We start from the raw sequence: 20,334 nt of genomic DNA on the forward strand, positions 1-20,334 counted from the left end.
TTTAAAGTATAAAATAACAAGTGAGACTAGACAAAGTAGCAGTCAAGGCATAAATAACAGAGGCTAAGTCCACCCCCTGTGAGGGCGTGAGGTGAAAAGGGACGTTCCATCAAACAAGCCTAGAAGAACGTAACTTTAAAAAGCACAGGCAGATAACTACTCCCCAAGCACATAAAGATGGCGAATTAGGCATGAAAAGTTTTCAAGAACGGGAAAATGATTTTAGAAAGGAAAGTGTGCCTTTCATTCTATCGTGGAAGGTGGGGCACATTTTGTTCTACCCACTAGGTGGAGTCACTGGGAAACAAGGATTCGAGTTCCTGGTGGGGATTGCCACTCCGCAAAGCAAAGACCCGGAGGGGTTCGCATTGTTTCCTCCAAGCTGGTCCCAGGCTCCCTGCTCTGCCTTCTTATCTGCCCCGACAGGAGCACCCAAATATGGACCTTCTCCCCTGTCCTCCTGTTCTCCTTCCCTCTCACCTTCCGCCTCTTCGTGGGGACACACTTCTCAGGTGTGTTCCAGGTTCTCAGTCATTAACATAAAATCATTTGTTGAACAGCTACTCCGTGCTCATTACTGGAAGAAGAACTGGAATGAAGAGTTGATCATGACTTGACAATGTCTCCAATCTAGCTGGGGAGGCAAGGCTCACACAGGAGTGTTAGCTGACAGTAAAGCAGAGACAGGACTGCAGCTACCACAGCAGGGATGTGATAAACCACCTGGGCACCCCGTAGGTGCCACTATGTTAATGGGTTTCACTTCCAGTTAACACAGGCAGTTCAGAGCCCTCTTCAGATGGTCCTGAATCCAAAGAAATTTGCATGAATTCATTTAAAGTATTTATTATTTTTCACCAAGGGGCCATAAAAATTCTGGTGTTGTGGGCTGTCCGTTGTCATGAAGATATCTGTCAAATGTGGTCTAGACCAGGGTTTTGTTACTTTTTCAACTCACAATATGAAATTTATTTTTACAATAGGACCAAATGAGCACACACACAAGTCACTAAATAATAATTGCCGCTTGTGGGACTCACCCTCACGCTCTCCACCCCTTGTCTTCCCCCTTATCCCCTTCCCTCCCCGCTCCCTTTTCCTCCCCTCTCTTCCCCCATCCTTTCCCCTCTGCCCTTCTCCCATCCCCTTCCCCCTTTCCCCCATTCTATTCAGTTTTTAGAAATACAATTTGGGTTTACTAAAAATAGATTTCATGACTCACAAAGAGGTTGCTACCCACAATCCAAAAAGCACTGGTTGAGACCATTCCAAAATGTTATGGAATCTAGGGCTCTGAGGATCCCCGCCTATGGTTTGTGAGTGAAAGATACGAGGAGGGTTTATTGAGGTTAGTTGAAGCTGACTAAGAAGGGCATTATGTTAACAAAAGTTTGAAGTCTTTTTAAAAAACAAACGTACTGAAGACACATCCAACAGTCCTTGGCAGTCTAAAGATGTACGTGGGGTCTTCCCTGGTGGCGCAGTGGTCGAGAGTCCGCCTGCCGATGCAGGGGACAGAGGTTCGTGCCCCGGTCCGGGAAGATCCCACATGCCGCGGAGCGGCTGGGCCTGTGAGCCATGGCCACTGAGCCTGCGCGTCCGGAGCCTGTGCTCCGCAACGGGAGAGGCCACAATAGTGAGAGGCCCACGTACCACAAAAATAAATAAATAAATAAAGATGTACGTGGTACAGTAAGGTGCCCTTGGAAGATAAAGATGAACTAACAACATCATTAGCTTGTCGAGACCACCATCCAAGGATGGGTGAAGGCAGGACCTTTACAAAAATATCGAAATAAATGTGGAATGACTGGGCATTACGAGTCTTAATTTATAAATAGAGTAACCGTTCTCCAGGTAAGTTTCTTTTTATTTTTCTTTATCACAATTAAGCTTCTTGGATATCTGGGCAATTTCCTTCTTCAATAACATGACAGAATTTCTTGTCAAAACTTAAGCATTTTTGCTTATGAAATTAGCCACCCAGTCATTGGAGCAAAGTCATTGGAGCAAAGAAGTTTTACCCTTAGACTTTCTACTGTCTGAAAAATACCACTTGAATCAGTCCACTACATTATTGAATAATGCTACAAAAGTTTGTAGTAATTTTATATGTTCTTTGGAGAAATGTCTATTTAGGTCTCCCACCCATGTTTGGATTGGGTCGTTTGTTATTTTGATATTGAGCTGCATGAGCTGCTTGTATACTTTGGAGATTAATCCTTTGTCAGTTTCTTCATTTGCAAATATTTTCTCCCATTCTGAGGGTTGTCTTTTCGTCTTGTTTATGGTTTCCTTTGCTGTGCAAAAGCTTTCAAGTTTCATTAGGTCCCATTTGTTTATTTTTGTTTTTATTTCCATTTCTCTAGGAGGTGGGTCAGAAAGGATCTTGCTGTGATTTATGTCATGGAGTGTCCTGCCTATGTTTTGCTCTAAGAGTTTGATAGTGTCTGGCCTTACATTTAGGTCTTTAATCCATTTTGAGTTTACTTTTGTGTATGATGTAAGGGAGTGTTCTAATTTCATTCTTTTACATGTAGCTGTCCAGTTTTCCCAGCACCACTTACTGAAGAGGCTGTCTTTTCTCCACTCTATATTCTTGCCTCCTTTATCAAAGATAAGGTGACTATATGTGCGTGTCTGTCATACAGAGTGAAGTAAGTCAGAAAGAGAAAAACAAATACCATATGCTAACACATATATATGGAATCTAAAATAAATGGTTCTGAAGAACCTAGGGGCAGGACAGGAATAAAGATGCAGACGTAGAGAATGGACTTGAGGACACAGGGAGGGGGAAGGGTAAGCTGGCACAAAGTGAGAGAGTGGCATGGACATATATACACTACCAATCGTAAAATAGATAGCTAGTGGGAAGCAGCCGCATAGCACAGGGAGATCGGCTCAGTGCTTTGTGACCACCTAGAGGGGTGGGATAGGGAGGGTGGGAGGGAAACGCAAGAGGGAGGAGATATGGGGATATATGTGCACGTATAGCTGATTCACTTTGTTATAAAGCAGAAACTAACACACCATTGTAAAGCAATTATACTCCAATAAAGATGTTAAAAAAAAAGTTTGTAGTAATTTAAAAATTGCTTTCCCACACCATATATAGACTATCACTAGTAATTAATGCAGAGCTTATCAAGGCCAATATATGTGGTTTTCTTTCTTCATCTCTTCCCTCTACTTTTACGCATGGAGTAATAACTTTTATTGGAATGACTACACGAATGCATATGAAACAGCCCCTTTTCTCTAGAATCTTTCAGGCCAACGGGGATCCCAGAACTATGGAAATGACCCTCATGCCACACAGAATGTGGTGAGCGCCTAAGGCCACCCAGAGCCCCAGACCCAGGAGGAAAGACACCCCCATCCTTCTCGTGGAGATGACCACGGCCTCACGGAGAGGGTAGACGTCCCGAGGGGCCTCCAAGGATGCAGAAGGGTTCTACGAAGAGAGACTGAGTGGTGAGCAGAGTCCTGGGAAGAGGAAACTTCATAAGCGCTCCTAGAAAGTATCAGTTTAGCTGAACGGGAGGGTCCTGTAAGGGGAGGGGTGGGAGAAGCACACAAGATGTTAGGGCTTTCCCTTTGTGTGGCTACTTTTAGTTGACCATGCATTGGCACATCCATTATCTCAGTGCCATCTCTTCAGGACTACAGTGCGACAGACCCTCACGCCCAAGGAGAGCGTTAGTACTTTACAAGAGCATAAAAGGAGAGCTGGAGACTTCCCGGTAGGAGAAGGGCCAGTGATAGGCTGCCTGCACTTGTTGGAGGGGTAGCGTTGCTGTGTCTGATGCACATACTTTCTTTGAGAAGTGGACTCTGCCCCGTCTGTCAGAACGAGAAATTCTGTCTTTGAGATACTTGGGCCAGGCCAGCAGGGTCAAGGTTTTCTTTCCTCTCTGCTCTGGGGTCCTAAGGTCTGACCTGGAGCTGCCATTTGCCTTGTTACCTTGGGGGTGGGCATGCAGGCAAAGGAGCCCTGGAGGTCCCACTGCTCCACCTTTGACTCCCCCCCAGGGACTCCCTGAAAACCGGCTTCCACTGAGATTTGTTCTCTTTGGATTTTGCCGCTTGTAACTGACAGGGACCTCGGCACGGATGGGCTGAAGCAGGAGAGCTGGGGGCAGAGAGTCCCTCTAGGAGGCTCTTCTAAAAGTCCCCCTTAGCCCTTTTCTACACTACCTTCTGGGCATCCTAAGTCTACAGAAAAGTTCTACTAAAAAGGGAATTCCATTGTTCATTCATACATTTATTCAACAATATTTACAGAGCACTTAATATTTGCCAGGCTTTACTCTAACTGGAAAAAAATGGCCAAAGAGGTTTCTGTCTTTATGGAGAACACATTCTCACAGGGAGAGGCAGACTATAAAAAAGTAAGCACAATAAGAAAATCTCAGATAGCATTTTTGTCCTACGAGTGAAACATCACATCCCCACAGTGACCCAAGGTTCCAGGACCCTGTGTGGGCAGCAGAGAGCACAGGTCAAGCGCTTACCCAGAAGATGTTTGATGAAAGAAAACAGAATGGGATAGAAATATATTGTAGTGGGGACACTGAGTAATCCTTGCCGGTTTTCTTTCTTCAGATGAAAGTCTAACTCATGTTCAATGACTTAGCACAGAAATGGAGCTGTTCCCAACATCACTCTCACGGATTTCACGAAATCCTGTCACTGCAGCATTTCAGTTCCACTTTGCGATCCTTTTGCACTTGAGACCGTCAAATGACAATGACCTCAAATCTGACAATCAGAGAGACTGAACAACAAAAACTAAAGGGAATGGGCAGGAAAAGAGCTTAATATTAGGTAGAGAGAGGGATGGATTAAATTAACATGCTATCAGTTGATAATGGATTTTTCTTGTATGTTACAACAAATTATTTTTCCCTATATTTACTTTGGACATTCATAACGAAGTTAAATGAAACTCCTACTGCTCTACAAGTTATTGTTATTTGTATGTGTTAGTTATCCTTTTAATCGCTTACAATAGGCAGCTGGGTTTTATCCAATCCCAGTGATTTTAAACTGGGTCATCAAAATCCACTGGGTCTAAGTGAAACCAGGGTTTTAACAATGCCGTGCAATCTTTTGCTGGATGTCAAGCCAGAGGTGATACTGTATTAAGAACAGGAGACTAAGCTGTAACAACAACCAAAATGTTCCAATTAACTTCAAGTTAGAGGGAACATGTGGCCAAATACAGCTCAAAGTCAGGGCTTGGGACTGAGAGATTTGCCCTGAATAGCGTACTATAGCCTGGAGATACTCAAAGCCCTACCAACAGCCCTAAAAATATTCTAGGACTTAAGACCCCATGGGCTCACCTGTGTCTGGCTGCTACTTCCACACACTCAGGTCTGCTCCACGTCAACCCAGACATGAGACTCAGGCCCTGCACTGGTTTCCATTTACAAATGAGATGTTGAAGAAGTTGGTAGGCTTATCAAAGAATTCAGGACACACAGAGGAGCACAGCCTGCACCACCTACCAAATTAACATGCAGTCACCATCCGTCACTCCTGGGTTCTGATTCCCTGTCAACCGCACCACTAGTAGGGGTCCTCCTCTGAGTTGGCCCCCACAGCTCCTCCTTTCTGTTCTCTCTCACATTCTCTTTTTCTTTACACTCAGCGACTCTCCCTTTTGCGGGAGCAACCAAAGCCCTTGCCCCTGAGGCCCCAGGGTCTCACCTTCTACAGTTGGTGTGCACCAAAGCATTTTTCCAAACCAAGATTGTTCCCTTCCTGAGAGATACTCTGGAGCTAAATGTTAGGATGATTGCAAGTCCTCCACCAGCTACAGCACCTGTTATGTAAACATGGGTTTTAGTATTGCAGGTCAGGGGGTGGCATAAAGTCACATCTGTCCCTTTTTCCTTCTCCTTCACAGTTAGCCCAGGGAAGCCCCAGATAAGACAGGCAAGTGACTGTCTTGATGTAGAAAAATGGAAAGAGGAAAAAATCAACATCATGACAGCGCTCAAGGATAGTCCGGAAAAGAAAGCTAAGCCTCCTGATTATACTTCCCTTCTTGAAACGAAGTTATGGACCTTCCTAGGCAGAGATTCCTAAGTTGGGTAAGCTTTTCCCAGACAGAAGTAAAAGGATCTTCCTTATGAGCAACTACACCTCAAGACTCTATACCTGGTGGGTATTTCATCTTCCTTCTCAATACCTCCTCCTTCAGAGCCAGCAAAGCAAGCACAATATACTTCTTAAATGAACAAGAATCAGGCTTTCCCTGGTGGCACAGTGGTTAAGAATCTGCCTGCCTATGCAAGGGACACGGGTTCGAGCCCTGGTCCAGGAAGATCCCACATGCCGCGGAGCAACTAAGACCGTGTGCCACAACTACTGAGACTGCGCTCTAGAGCCCACGTACCACAACTGCTGAAGGCCGCGTGCTGCAACTACTGAGCTTGCGTGCCTGGAGCCCATGCTCTGCAACAAGAGGAGCCACCGCCATGAGAAGCCCACGCACCACAACAAAGAGTAGCCCCCGCTCGCCGCAACTAGAGAAAGCCCGTGCGCAGCAACGAAGACCCAACGCAACCAAAGATAAATAAATATTTTAAAATATATTAAAAAATGAATAAGAATCAAAGTCAACATCCGTGGTAGAGAAGAATAACAAATATTTGTGAATCAAAATTATGTATAGACTTTTAGTATTAAGAACAAGATCTAGTTCATTTATCAAGATCCTACATCTGGATTGCAAATGTTGCCATGTTAAAGGGCTTGGAATGCATCAGGGATTTTTCTCATGAATATAAGGTTTATAATATTCAGACATGATTCGACATGTTTATAGAAAACCATACATCTTCATTGATGGGCTCCAATGACTGCTAAAGAACATTCCACAAATTATTACAAAAATGAGTGTGTAGGATATATATTTAAAACAAATGAGTTTTATTATGTCCACCAAAAGGCATGCACACAAGTTGTTTCATGTCAGTTTTATTTGTGATGACCCCTAAATTGAAATAACCCAAATACCCATCGGTAGTACAAAGGACAAGTAGATTGTAGACTATTGATACCATATTACTTAGCACTCAAAAAGAACAAACAACTGTAACAACGTAGGTGAATCCCACAGACATAATGTTGAAGAAAAGAACCCAGACACAAGGCTATGTGCTGTGTGATTCCACATATGTGAGTCCCAAAGCAAGGAAAACCAATTAATGGCAATAGAGTTCAGAATAGTGAGTAGGGGTTTTATTGGGACAGAGCACAAGGAGCTTTCTAGAATGCAGGAAGTGTCCTGTATCTTCATCTGGGTATGGATATATGTTAACATTAATTACGCTGTTCACCTAAGAAAGTGAACTTTCTGAAAATGTTATAATTCATTTAATATATATATATATATATATAGGTATGTAAGCAAAATCCAAATTTATATAGTTATGAATTGACTTGTACTGCAGATTTGAGTGTTCAACATTTTATACTTTCAGAAAGAGCTTTTTGTCATGGCATAAGTAGTGAATTATCAGAATATGTTTCTACCTGTCTTTGCAATATAGCAAGAAGTCTGGCAGACACAACCTTAACCAAGTGATGAAGCTTAACATCGCTAATGACATCATGTGTCCTCTGATGTGACCCAATGTCACCTGGATAGTATCCTTGTCCAAAATGTTTAACCTGAATCTGATCATTTGGGAACATCAGATGAATCCAAACCGGGAATTTCTAAAAGATTATTGACCTGGACCCTTCAAACATGTCAACATCAGGGAGCATTTCTAGATTAAAGGAAATGTGACAACTAAATGCCATGTGTGGCTCTTGATTGGATCCTAGATTGAGGGGGAAAAAAACGGGCTATTATTGGGGAAATGTGAACATGTGCTCCCACTAGATAATATTATATCAACATTAAGTGTTCTTGGTGTGGTTGCTGGACTGTGGTCCTTTAGGAGAACGTCTTGCTCTTAGAAAATAAATCTGAACCCTCTAGATCATCATAATGTCTACAGATAACTCTCAAGTGGTTCAGCCAAAAATAATAATCGTTGTGAGAGAAAGAAGAGGAGGAGGAGGGGGAGGAAGAGGAGAAAACGTAGCCAAACGCTTGTCCCCATCACTTGGAGTGAGATGGACCCACCTCAACCCAAAATCTGGTTCGAATGTCGAGACATGCACCAAGAGGATGTGGGAAAGTTTATTGCCCTCATGACGAGGCTTTGCTAGGGGAGAAGTGCAGACCCCCAAGCATGTCTGGAAATGGCTTGAGAGCCAACAGGTGCAGGTTTCACTGTGGTTACAGGTGGTTCTGGGAGATTCTCACGTAGGAGTCAGGGCTCATGTGGACTGAGTTCCCACTGGCACCAATGGAAGGACCACGTGGGCTGTCGCATCAGCCTGCCCAGGTTTGGAGCAGACAGGAAGCTGGGTGGTGGGATCTGAAAGCTGTCAGCAGCCCACCATCAGAAATGGAGTCAGATTCTGTATCACATTGTCACATTGGCGATTTAGGTGAAGAGGACCTCAGCACGCACTGTACACATCCTGTAGCTTTTCTGTAGATGGAATACTTTTCAAAATAAAAAGTGGGAGGAGGGAAGATGAGCCTACTGTCCTCTCACATGAGTACCAGGCACTAATACCTTAAAATCAATTTAGTCCTCAGGAAAACTATTTTTGTAAATACGTGATGCCATGTTTTAATCATCTGTGCATGCTTAATCTCAAAGCCAGTGTTCTTTCACAAATGAAAGATTTTTACGGCTCAATATAAATATTCCTTCTTATCTCTATCCATTTACAAGTATAATTATTATGGTCACTATTAAATGGAATACTCAATACTTTAAGATGTCTTAGTTACAGAAACATTGGTCATTTCACTCAAGAAGAAATTATTGAGCGCAGAATATGTACAGGCATTGTATTAGGGGCAGGGATAAAACAGATAAAACAGGGATGAAACAGACTAAGACAGGAATTATCAGTTCTAGATGAAGCTCAGTGTCTTAACACACCAGTTAAGACATTCCCCTCTGCCCTTTGTGAGTTTATATTCTGTCAATATTTAAGAATCTAAGTATATAAAATGTATAAAAGTCACACAACCCAGACATACCATTACAGTTACGTGAGAATTTAAGAGTCATACTTATACCAATCATAATTTTCATGGGCTCCCCAGAAGGTGTATTCGTATCCTATTTTATAACAATGCATATGTTAAATAACATAATTCTTTCCCTGTTATTACATAAATTTATAGCAAAATCACAAACCTGTGCCTATTTATAGTAACTGACGTGGACAGAATGCAATATCGTATCCACATCTGCTCTAAACAGAGAGTTGGAGAAGAAAAACTGTCCCATAAATCCTAAAGTGCATGGTGCTACGGTTGCCCTACATCTAGTATTTCTGAGACTTCAAATATGCTATCCCACTGATTTGAGGAGTTTGCTTACATTTGCTAATCACTCCATTTTTAGGTCCCCAAAGTGTAGTGTCCATAGGGCTAGTAGATCACTGCAAAAGAAAATTGGGGCAGGTGTGGGCAAATAGGCCTTTGGTGGAGTTTCAATTGTTGTCATCTTTTTTGATTCAACTTCTCTATCTGGAAATTCACCAACAGATAGATTTATACACGTGCTCAAAAAACTACTGCGTGGTTGCTTATTATAGCACTATGTATAAAAAGATTAATTCCATAAGAATTATCAGTTATGTTACATTGTGCCGTGGAATACTATACAGACAATAAAAATCAAGTAGATCTATATATGCTGGTAAATTTCCAATACATAAGTAAGTGAATAAAGAAAGGTACAGCAGAAAAGTAGGTGGAGGATGCTCGTGTTTGTGTAAGAAAGGGATATCACGTATGCACTCCTGCACAGGTGACCCTTGCGCGACCGCACAAGTTCACTTCTACACAGATTTTTTTTCAATAAATACATATAGTGCTACACGATCCACAGTTGGGTGAATCTGCATATGTGGAACCAAAGATAGGGAGGGCTGACCATGGGACTTGAGAATCCTTGGGTTTTTGTATCCACAGTGGGTCCTGGAACCAACCCCTTGAGGATTTTGAGGGACGACTGTATACACACAGAACATTTCTGGTTGGTGTCATAAGAACCTTGTAACGTGGGTGACCTTTGGGAAAGGTGAATGGGGTTGGAGGGGGACATATTTTGCATCTTTTCTGTAAGTCCTGCCGTGATATTTACACTTTTTACCATGTGCATGTGTGTATATGTGCGTGTATGTGTATAATATATGTGTGTGTGTGTATATATATATAATATGATGATGTTGATCATTGTGATTGCCACATTGTATTCATCAAGGAAGAGGACAGAAAGTTAAAGAGCTTTTAACAAGAATCTCATATCCCAGTCGAGCCGTTCTTATACTAAACAATGCTGCTCCTCCAGCCAAGACAGTGAAGATAACTTCAGCTTACCTAAGAAGACAAGATTCCATTTGCACGGTTAAGTTCCGTCACGGAAGCACTTGAAGGAAACATCTCCACAGAGCTCTTACCTCTGTTTATTTGCAATCCTGTTTCTGCACTGGTGGGAAGGGGGAAGGTGGGTGTTTGTGGGGGGGGCAGGGAAGGGGCTAGCAAATCAGAGTATAAACAAAACTGCTTTCAACCTAAAAAGTTGCTTCTAAACCATAGATCAGAAGGTACCCTCAGTTAACACCCCACCATGCTCAGAGTGTCTGGTAGTTCTGGAAAGAATGGAGAGAAAGCATTGCCCCAGCCACCAGCCTGTCCAAATTGTGCAGATGTTAAGTGACTTCCCCAGCCTTTCACGTCAGCAAGAACTGCTGCTTATCTACTTCCTTTGCGAGTTACCATTTCGTTTGGAGTCGGTTATGGTTTACCTGCTTCTTCACACAATCCTATTCAAAGTCTTAAAAACGTCACCATCCAGGTCATCTGATTCAACCTTCTGATGTTACAGATGAGGAACCCGGCAACAGGCATGTCTTTTTAGACTAATGGGACTTCCTTTCTGGTCCACGTGTGAGGACTCACCCCCGGATGCTACTCTGTATTTTTGTGCTTCTTTTCCCCGAAACTCTCCTCTCCCCGCCAACCAGCTTTGGCACGCTGGAGGGCAAAATGGCCTTCCTGGTGGGAGCCAGAGAAACTAAGGTGAGAACTGAAGAACATCTGAACTGCAACGCTCTTTGCCATCAAGCTTCTATGGAACGTGCGCTTGTGAGATTTTCTTCAGGGGTCAAGATTTTCTTCCAGGGGTCAAGCCCACTCTTTCATATTAATGATTATAAATAACCCTTTAAGAGATTTTTCTTATAATAATTAAAAATCTGATCAACTATTCTAAAACAATTAATCTGTTCGGAAAAAATCATTTCAACTGGTTTTAGGGGGTCATGTAGACGTAGGGCAGTCAACAATCTAGATGTTCAGCTTTAACTGGTTTTAGAGGTACGGAGTTGCTAAGACTTCCCCTGCCCCTGTTTCCGGATGCCCCCAAAGCCAATGGCCTGTGGATAATACAGGGAAGCCACAAAACCCAAAAGCCAGTGTGACGTCAAACAGGAACACAATTTTAAGAAACCAATGTTTACTTCAGTCATTACCTCGTCAGATGAAGGAATAGCTACCCATAGACAGTCTCACTGTGGCTCAGGAAACCTGAGGAGCATAAAACATGAGTAGGTCATGGGTTCTGTTCAAACCTCCCCTGACCTCCTTCACTGCAGAGGCCCCCTTCGGGTGACTTCACACCCCAGAGTGACAGGAAACCAGAAGACTGGGCTGGATAGGATCTTAACCAAGCTCATCAAAGATAGAAACTACTTACTTTTAAAACACTCATGAGATTAACTGAATGTAATAATAAACATTTGACATCATTTTATATCCAAAAATCATCTTAAAAGAAATGAGAATTAAAGTCAGAAGACAAAACAATACAGAACTGTTAGGGTGTGGGTGGGGAAGGGGGAGAACAGAAATGGGTTTCCGAGAGCCTAGGAAGAGCCCACAGGGGCTGAGAGAACAGGTTTCTAACTAGAGGGTAAGTGTTGGAAAATAGGCTTTAATGTTATATTTCAGTGTAGAGTAACTAATGCAACATCATGTGATTAGACCAAAGTATCTAAGTAGATAACAATTCCTTGAAAAGGGACCAATATGAAGGGAATGTGAAGAGAATGAAAAAATAGAAGTATCTTCCTATGGGATAAGATCAATAATTATAATTATTCAGTGTTTCCATCAGAGCCTCTTCCCACATGGTCTTCGACATACATACCCATCACCTTCACAGCCAGATGAATGCTGTAACACACTCTCATGTCTAAGTTCAAAGCCATGAAAGACAGTAGATGCAAAGCAAAGCGAAAATTGTGGCCGGCATTGTCCGTTTGCACACCAGATCTCTCTAAGTTGTAAAGACAAAATCTTTGTATGTTTAACATTTTATGCAAATATCTCCCATCAGTAGAGTCTGAACACACGGTGGACACAGAGCCAGCTGGGGCCCACAAGAGAACCATATCCTGGTCCCGATCGTGACTTTACACATACGCACACACGTCAGATAACTTCAGCGGACCTTCCAAATAAACGTCCGCTGTAGGACAGGACACTTCACTGTCCCCTTGCCACAGCTGAGCAAATAAGTCAGGGAGAAAAAGGAACCATCCGTGTGTGTTCACAACAACCGTTCACCGTCTTACCTTCATCTCATAAGGAATCTCCTAAAGAGAAATGATTAACAGGACAGGAGCCGTTACAGGAAATAGCCACCTAGGGCCTGAGTGGACACCCACCCTCGTGACTGGGGCACAGATTGGTGGCGGGTGAGGGCATGAATAGGGGCAATGGTTTCCGTTCTTCTGTTCAAAGTTCCCACTCCACTCCCTCCAGGCAGCCTGCATGCTTACTGGCTGTTTAAAACTTTAGACCAGGACAACCTGCTGACAGACGGTCTTAAAATCAATGACTCCCAATGAAACTTAATTTCCAATTGCCTTGATCTAATAGATGCTGTAATGTGCTTTCAGTGGTTGAAATGAACAAACACGTCGGCCTTCCAAGTTGCTGGAGCTCAAAAGAAACCCCTTCTGATACACAAGGTCAGCGAGACTGATGTAAATGCTTTTCTCTCCTGTTCAGTGTGTGCATATTGTAAAGTTTGGCTGAGAGACTCAAAGGAAAGACACAGCCTTGAGTTGGAGAGGTGATAAGATCCAGGTCCTTAACCACATGTAAGCGTCCTTGTACATTTTGTTGCAGGTGCATCACCACCCGTCACTCAAACACTGGTTTACACCTGGCCTCCCCATCTTCCATGGTCAAAGTACCCACAGCCATACCCCCTCCCACATATGTCGAGATGTGTCTCCATCACGTCCGGTGAGTGCCGTGACTACCATTTCTCAAGGAAATGCATTCACAGTCCTGTGGTACTTGAGCATTCCCACACTTAATGGTTTCTACAGTTACATATTCATAGGCAATTATCTAGTAGCATTTTTATTTGCCAAATGCAAAGGATACAGTAAAATCACTAGACATTTTTCAGCTCTAACAAAACCAATCTGTACCATAAGTCACTTCAAAATTACGATAATCTCTGAATAACATAGATACAAATACTTAATATTGCCTGTCATGACCTACAAAATATTCTCGGCCGGGTCCTATCACACTAGGGAATGTGGGAATTTTGCTGCTACTGTTAGTGCAGGACCTCCAGAACATAGCTTTTTAAATTCTAATACTACATCTTTCCACCAAAAGGACGATAAATGTTTGTTAAAATACAATTCTTATTGCTTTTATAAATGCCAGCCATGCATTCACTAATTATTAGAAAATGGCATAAAATGTATCCAGGCTGTTGTATACCAGGATAATCATGTCAGTTCCCATAGACTTCACTAGTTGCTTAACCAAAAGAACATAGATAGTATGCACCTTTGAGAGTAACCTCGGGTCAAAACTGAATGCTGAGTATAGAGCCGATGAATTTGTCAGACACCCATGGTGATACCGAATTATTCTCCCCAAAGATGGAAAAATACCAAAATACCATTCAGATAGAATCATTGCCGTATTTGAATGTCTTACCAAATGCCATTTTTGTTTCAGTAAAATTAATTGAAGAGCTGTACTAACTTTTGCTCTAAGATCACAACTGAGCAAAGAAAGTCCAAACATGGGCAGACACTGAAATACAACCGCTTCTGAGGTGAGTGGGAGACATTGCTCTCACCTGCTTCTATTAAATCCCACTGACCAGGGAGAACCAAAACCAGACCCTTTGCTTTAAAACGCACACAAGCCATGCAAAGGGTTGCAAGGGGACACAGAGATTCATGTCTTATGAGCAGGAAGGACTTTGGTGACTTCGTATTTCTTATGACGTCAAAGGAGAAAAGCCATGGACTCCATTTTGGAGGTACACGCCCAGTCCCCTGGTGCTCCGACCAGCCCCTGCCACCGACCAGGCCACAGGGCTCCCCTCTGAAAAGAAGAGCAACCCCAAAACACAGCTCCTCTCCCTGCCTGGGTTCAGACCTTTCCCCCACAGGCCCTTTCACCTCCCCTTCCACAGCTTAACCGATAACAAAACATTTGCATCTGGTTCATATTTCCTTTGTGTTTAAACTACAGCCCAGAAAAGAACTTGACTAGTCCACTGGGGCCTACTTTCAACCAAATTCAGAATACTGTAAGTGAAATAATGACTGGGTTGCTCTTATGTGGCAATCAGATATCCAAGAATTACTTTTGCTTCCATAGGAAATTTCCCATCTTCACTTTTTCGTTGGTTTGATTCTAGGGAAAGGAGTCCCCAGATGCTTGCAGCACAGCATCTCCCCTCGAGATCAGTCCACCATTAGATCTGCCTCAAGCCTCACCTCCAACTTCGGGAGGATGCAAAGGGCTGCCTGAGCAGATGGGGATTCAACATGACGCAACCCTGAGCATCCCTGGACTGGAGAAGCCTGGGAGAAGCAGCAGCCCTCCTGACGCCCCTTGCCAGCAACACACATGAGGGGACAGCACCAGCACCCACTCTGCAGACCCAGGCGTCCTGCACACACGTCAGTACAGGCCACAGAACCACAGGACAGCTCGACACCCCCATGTATGTGACAGCAAGGCAGAGGATGGGAAATGGCCAGCCATCCCCAATCCATACCCAGCCTCTTCCAGCCTCCTCTCCCACTCCACCCCACCCTCCCCTTCTCCACACAGAGTTTCAAGTTCACCCAAATTTGGGTCTTCAATGCCAGCCTAATCAGCACATTCCCACTCCCCCGCCCCCCACTTCCTGGAGGCACATGTAAAATCCCATTTGTGGGGAGAAAAGTCTACTCAAGTTGCCTTGACACGGGGAGCTGCCGAGCACCGGCTGGAGCATTCCTGCAGAGCATCTCAACTCCCAGACCTTCCCTGCAGGCTCCTTTCCTTTCCTCCAGCCCGGCTCTCCCTACCTTCCTCCTGGCTGCCGCCCTCAAAGCAGGCAGTGGGCTCCTCCTCTGGGAGCCCCGACTGTCCTCCACCCTCCAGGGCTTTGCGTTTCTTCGACATCTCTGCCGGGGCTGGGGCTTTGGGGTGGTCTTTCCGCACCCCCAGCCTCCCCCCTCGGAGAGGAGAGTGAAGGTGGGGTTAGGTGGAGGGGAGAGAGACGGGCAAAAGAGGTGGGGAGGAGAGGCCGGGGAGGGAGATGGCTGGAGAGGAATTGCTGCTGAAGGAGGGAAGGCACTTTGGGGAAGCAGGAACCAGGCGGGCAGGCGGCGCAGAGAGCCTACAATCAGTTCAGCAGCAGTCCTCCGTCTAGGGGGCTCTCTGCTCCCTCTCTCTCCCTCTCTCTCCCTCTCCCTCTCTCCCTCTCTCCTTCCTCCTTCCTCTTTTTCCTTCCACTAGAAGGGTAAGCCCAGAGGGAAAAAGAGACCAAAACACCAGGGAGGAGAGGCTCTTTGGGTGCTCAGCTGATTTCTTTCTAATTTAGGAGGGGGATAGCGTGGGTGCTGGGTATGGGGACTTCTAGCCCTGTCCGTAAAGGACTGGTGTCCTGGGAAGGGAGGTGTTGGGAGGGGGGAGGGTGTTAATGGTGTTTGGAAGGGAATATTTTCAGTGGATTACAAGGAAAATTGGGTAGAATGAAGAAAACAAAATGCTGCAGGATGCAATATAGTGATGCCTTCAGGTGCTAGGGGCACAGGACCCCCTCGTCCTCTGTGACATCATTTGAGCTTTTGCAAAAGGGGTTGGGGGAGGTGCAGGGAGGACCAAGGAGAGAGGCAACAGAGGCCCGAGGCAGAAAGGGGAGGGGGAGGGGTCTTGTCCCCATTCAGAACTGAGGAAGGAGGCCCAGAAAGGAGGCAGGAGGGTGGGGGCCTCCTCCCAAGGCCCCCTTGGGTCTAGCCTTGCGGAGGCGGCCGTTTGCAGCTGGAGGGCAGCCTTGCAGGGAACTTGGAGCTGGAAACTCGGTCCAAGAAGCAGTAGCCGGAGGCAATCGCTCAGGCGCTGGGCTCGGCTGCCCTCCCTCTCACCTCCTCTGCCACCCCTGAGTCTTCTGGTTTTATCCACTCAGGTCTCTTTTTTCTCACCTCCACTCATCACCCCTCTTCCAAAACAGTCATGTCCCCAAACAACACACACACACACACACACACACACACACACACACACACACACACACACACACACACACTTTCTTATTGCCGAAAAGGATGGAGGGAAACGATGGTAACTTTTTAAATGGTTGGATTGGAGTCTTTCTGGACTCTCAAGGGTTAAATAACAGGTACAAGGAACAGTCCACTCACCGCCGAAGTACGCGAAGCGCCTGTCTGCTTTCCGCTTCAAGTTCACACACTGGAAAAAGAGAGAAAAAGCAAAGAGGAAAAAAAAAAAAGCGGGCGGGCCCGGAGCCCCGTGGATCCAGGGCTCCATTGAGAACTGCGCACAACAAGTTGCCAGTGAGCCCAGGTGGCCCAAGTTCATGACCTCTCCAAGAACACTCGCTTCTGCTCCACTCGGCAGGCATATTCCAGAGGCGTGGGGCAGTCTGCCTTTCGCGCTGATCTCCCCTGAAAAGGAGCAGACAACTCTAAGCGGTGTGTGGCATTCCTCTATCCCTCTTGTCCATCTGGGGGTCTCCGGGAAAGCCGCGCTGAGCGCTCTAGGCGCCAAGGAAGACCGGTCCATTTCAGCTCATCCTCCCGCGGCCGCAACTTTGGACCCACACACCTACAGAGAACCTAAGTGCGAGTGTGCGTGTGTGTTTGAGTGTGTGCGCGTGAGTGTGCCAGCCTGTCTGCCCGCGCGCACCGGGCTTTGGGGCGCATGTGCTCTCGGGAACGACTCTCCCTGGCTGCCTGGAACTTGGAGAGTTTTCCTTTAAGCCGGAGCTGCTGCTCGGACACCCCCCCTTCCCCCCCCCCCCGCGTCCAACAGGAGGCGATGACGTCTGTAGCCTCGTTGCCAGACAGTCCCCAGGCTGCCGCTGCCGTTCATTGACAGGAGCGGGCGCTCCGACGTCAGCAGCCGGACCTTTGGCAAAGCTGCTCGGGCGGAGACGGCTCCCACCCCCGCACCTGCCAGCCAGCCCGCGGGGGGAGGAGGGGGAGTAATGAAATCAAAGTCGCTGGGGAGGGGCCCGGCGAGGCTCCGGGGCTCGAGGAGGAGGGGACTCCGCTCTGCCCTCTTTATCCTGGAGCTCCAGAGTTTATAAATAGCGCTGTCTCCAGCCAGACTCGACCCCTCCGCTGCAGCCCCCGCGGTGCCCCCGCCCCTGCCCCTGTCACTTCGCGCTGGACTCGCTCGGTCGGGAGGGAGGCGCAGAGGGGGCGGAGAAGCAGGGAGTGGAAACGGACGTTGCTTCTCTTCCCTCTTCCCATTCATAGATTCGGTTTGAGTCTTGGGGCCGCCGCTCGGCTCCAGGAGCCGCAGTGAATGGATGGACGACCGCGCGCGGGGACCACTGGGTGGGCAGGGTGTCGCCCTCGCGGGAGGCGCTCCTCCCACGCGGGAACTTGCTCCCTCGCCTAGGGGCGGGTGGGAGGACCCCAAACGACCATCCTTAAGAGACCCAGGGCCTGCCCCCTCTGGCTCCTCCAGCCCCGGAGTTCTTTTCTGCCCCTGCTGGAACGCAAACCGCAGAATCGAGCTGCGCTCGGCCCCAGCACCATGGAGAGCCGGGACGCGGACGCAGCCTGGGCCACGCGGCGGCGGTCCCGGGGAGCGGCCATGTGGCGCAGGGCAGTGGCTGGGGCCGAGGGTGTCACCTCGCTGTGCGCACCCTTGGCTGCACAAGCCGGCGCGCTCTCCGCTCCCGAACCCCATGGCGCGGCGTGGGGTTGCGGAAGATCGCAGGGCGGGTGCCCCACCAGAGCCCCGCTCGCAGGGGTCGTGGGCGCGCGTCTCCCGCGTGCTGCTGCTGGGAGCTGAGGGATGGCGAGGCCCGCGCCGGCCCGGAGCGGGACGCGGCGCCCCCGTTTGGGCGCTGCCCCCGTTTCTCGCTCAGGATCCCGCAGGATGGAGTTCTGAGGCGCCCTGCTCCCCGCTGGAGCTTGATGGACGCGCACGAAAGCTTCCATGGGACCCAGAGCACAGTGTGGCCGAGGGAATCCGAGAGCGCCTTTGCTACCCCAGGACCCGCGCGCGCGGTCTGGGTGACAGCAGAAGCCCAGGAGTGTGGAGACCGACCCGCAGAGCCCTTCAGAGCCCGGTTTGGCCCAGGCTGTTTGAGAAGCTGCCGCTCAGGGGGCCTTCTCCCCGTGCGCCTGCACCCCACCCCCGTAAAGGCCACTCCCCCCCGCCACCTGGGCCCTGGCCGCAGCCCCTCTCGCTGCTAGAGGTGACCACATCTCCTCTGCTGTTCCCACCGCTTTCTCTCCCCTTTACAATAAACAGCTCCCAGCAGTTGCCCTAGACTCTTGTCTCTGGTTTCTCTTGTCTCATTGGCTCTTGAACCTAGGCCTACAAGACCGTCTTAGATGTTCTTAGATGTTCTGGCTCAGCGACTCAGCTCCCTCAGGTCAGCGGCCACCCCCGGCTGCTCAGTGCAAAGGTCAGTTCTTAGCCTTCCCCTCGCCTGACTTCCCAGCCAAGTGGGTCAGAGTCTACGGTTCCCTCCTCCAAGGGACACACCCTTCACTTGGCTTTCAAGACAGCACACTCCCTGGTTTCCATCCTACCTTTCTGGCCATTCCCTCTGGGTTACCTTTGATGAATCTGCATCCCCCCAACTTCTTGACCTTGGAGTGGCCCACGGCCCCCTTATCTTCTCTCACCACCTGCCCCCTTGGTGGTCTCACTCCGCCTCCTGGTTTTAAGTCCTGTCTCAGCGCTGAAGACTTTGCATTTATATATTCAGCTCAGACCTCTCCCCTAAATGTTACTCATGTCTCACTAGCATCGCCACCTGGGTGTCTAGAAAGCATCCGAAACTCAGGAGGGCAAAGTGGGTTCTTGATTTTACCCTCACCCCAAACCTGCTCTGCCCACGGTTTTTCCCACCTCCGTCAACAGACCTTTCAGCCCCACTCCCTGGTCCCCAGCCCCACTGGCCGTTTATAGAACCCGTTCAGAACTCTGCGTCCGCGGATCCTCTCCAGACCTCCTTCTGCTAAAGAAGCACAGGACTAGCTCTCTTCCTCTTTCTCACACTTACTCTGGGGCCTCCTCGGAGAAGCCTCCAGAGGTCACCTCACTTAAAACTTCAACTCTCTTCCTGTCCCCCATCCTTGCTTCACTTTCCTCTTGGCGTTCCTTCTGGCTTACTCGTTTGCCTTGTTTATTCTATCTCCCCACTGAAATGCTAGCTTCACGAGGACACGGAGTTTCGCTTTGGCTTAGAATTGCATTAAAAACTAGACTTAGCGTCACGAAGTTCCTCACCTCACCACACATTCAGGAGATGCTGGATTTGTTTGGTGACAAATAGAAGCAGGTGAGCGTAGAGACTGTCCGGGGGCATTTCTCCACCACAGTGGTCCCCAAGTAAACTCTCCACCTGAGAGTGTGGGAGCCCCGCCCGAGGCCACTGTTAGACCTCTGGGTGACTCCATTCTCTCCCCACTCACTTTCTTATTCCATTGCTTCTTTCTCTTTTTTTTTCTCCCTGTTGGCCTTTTCTTTCCTGTCCAAGCCTTAAGCCTGCCATGGGCCACAAGGAGGTAAAGGGGAGCTGAGCTGCCCTGGGTCCTCAGAGACCACAATCCTTCCCTTCAGCCCTGTTTTTTTGTTGTTGTTTTTTGTTTGTTTGTTTGTTTGTTTGCGGTACACGGGCCTCTCACTGTTGTGGCCTCTCC

The 20,334-nt window shown here is 47.3% G+C and overlaps 1 protein-coding gene and 1 pseudogene across 4 annotated transcripts in view; one reads left to right on the forward strand and one right to left on the reverse strand.

The window, feature by feature from the left end:
• PDE10A (phosphodiesterase 10A) overlaps window positions 1-17,411 on the reverse strand; it is a 584,018-nt gene extending 566,607 nt beyond the window's left edge. For 2 of the 4 annotated variants that reach the window (XM_060283260.1, XM_060283259.1), the window contains exon 1: window positions 16,846-17,411. In XM_060283260.1, coding sequence (XP_060139243.1) covers window positions 16,846-17,227 — 382 coding nt within the window. In that variant the 5' untranslated portion in view covers window positions 17,228-17,411. Of the gene's footprint in view, window positions 1-15,507; window positions 15,712-16,845 lie in introns of those variants that run through there. The other 2 variants (XM_060283262.1, XM_060283261.1) reach the window with 1 other exon arrangement.
• A 71-nt stretch (window positions 17,412-17,482) lies between these two features.
• Window positions 17,483-18,848, forward strand: LOC115851208 (putative uncharacterized protein FLJ36797; annotated as a pseudogene).
• Window positions 18,849-20,334: the final 1,486 nt, after the last annotated feature.

The sequence above is a fragment of the Globicephala melas genome, chromosome 14, assembly GCF_963455315.2.
Source record: "Globicephala melas chromosome 14, mGloMel1.2, whole genome shotgun sequence".
Taxonomy (NCBI): Eukaryota; Metazoa; Chordata; class Mammalia; order Artiodactyla; family Delphinidae; genus Globicephala; species Globicephala melas.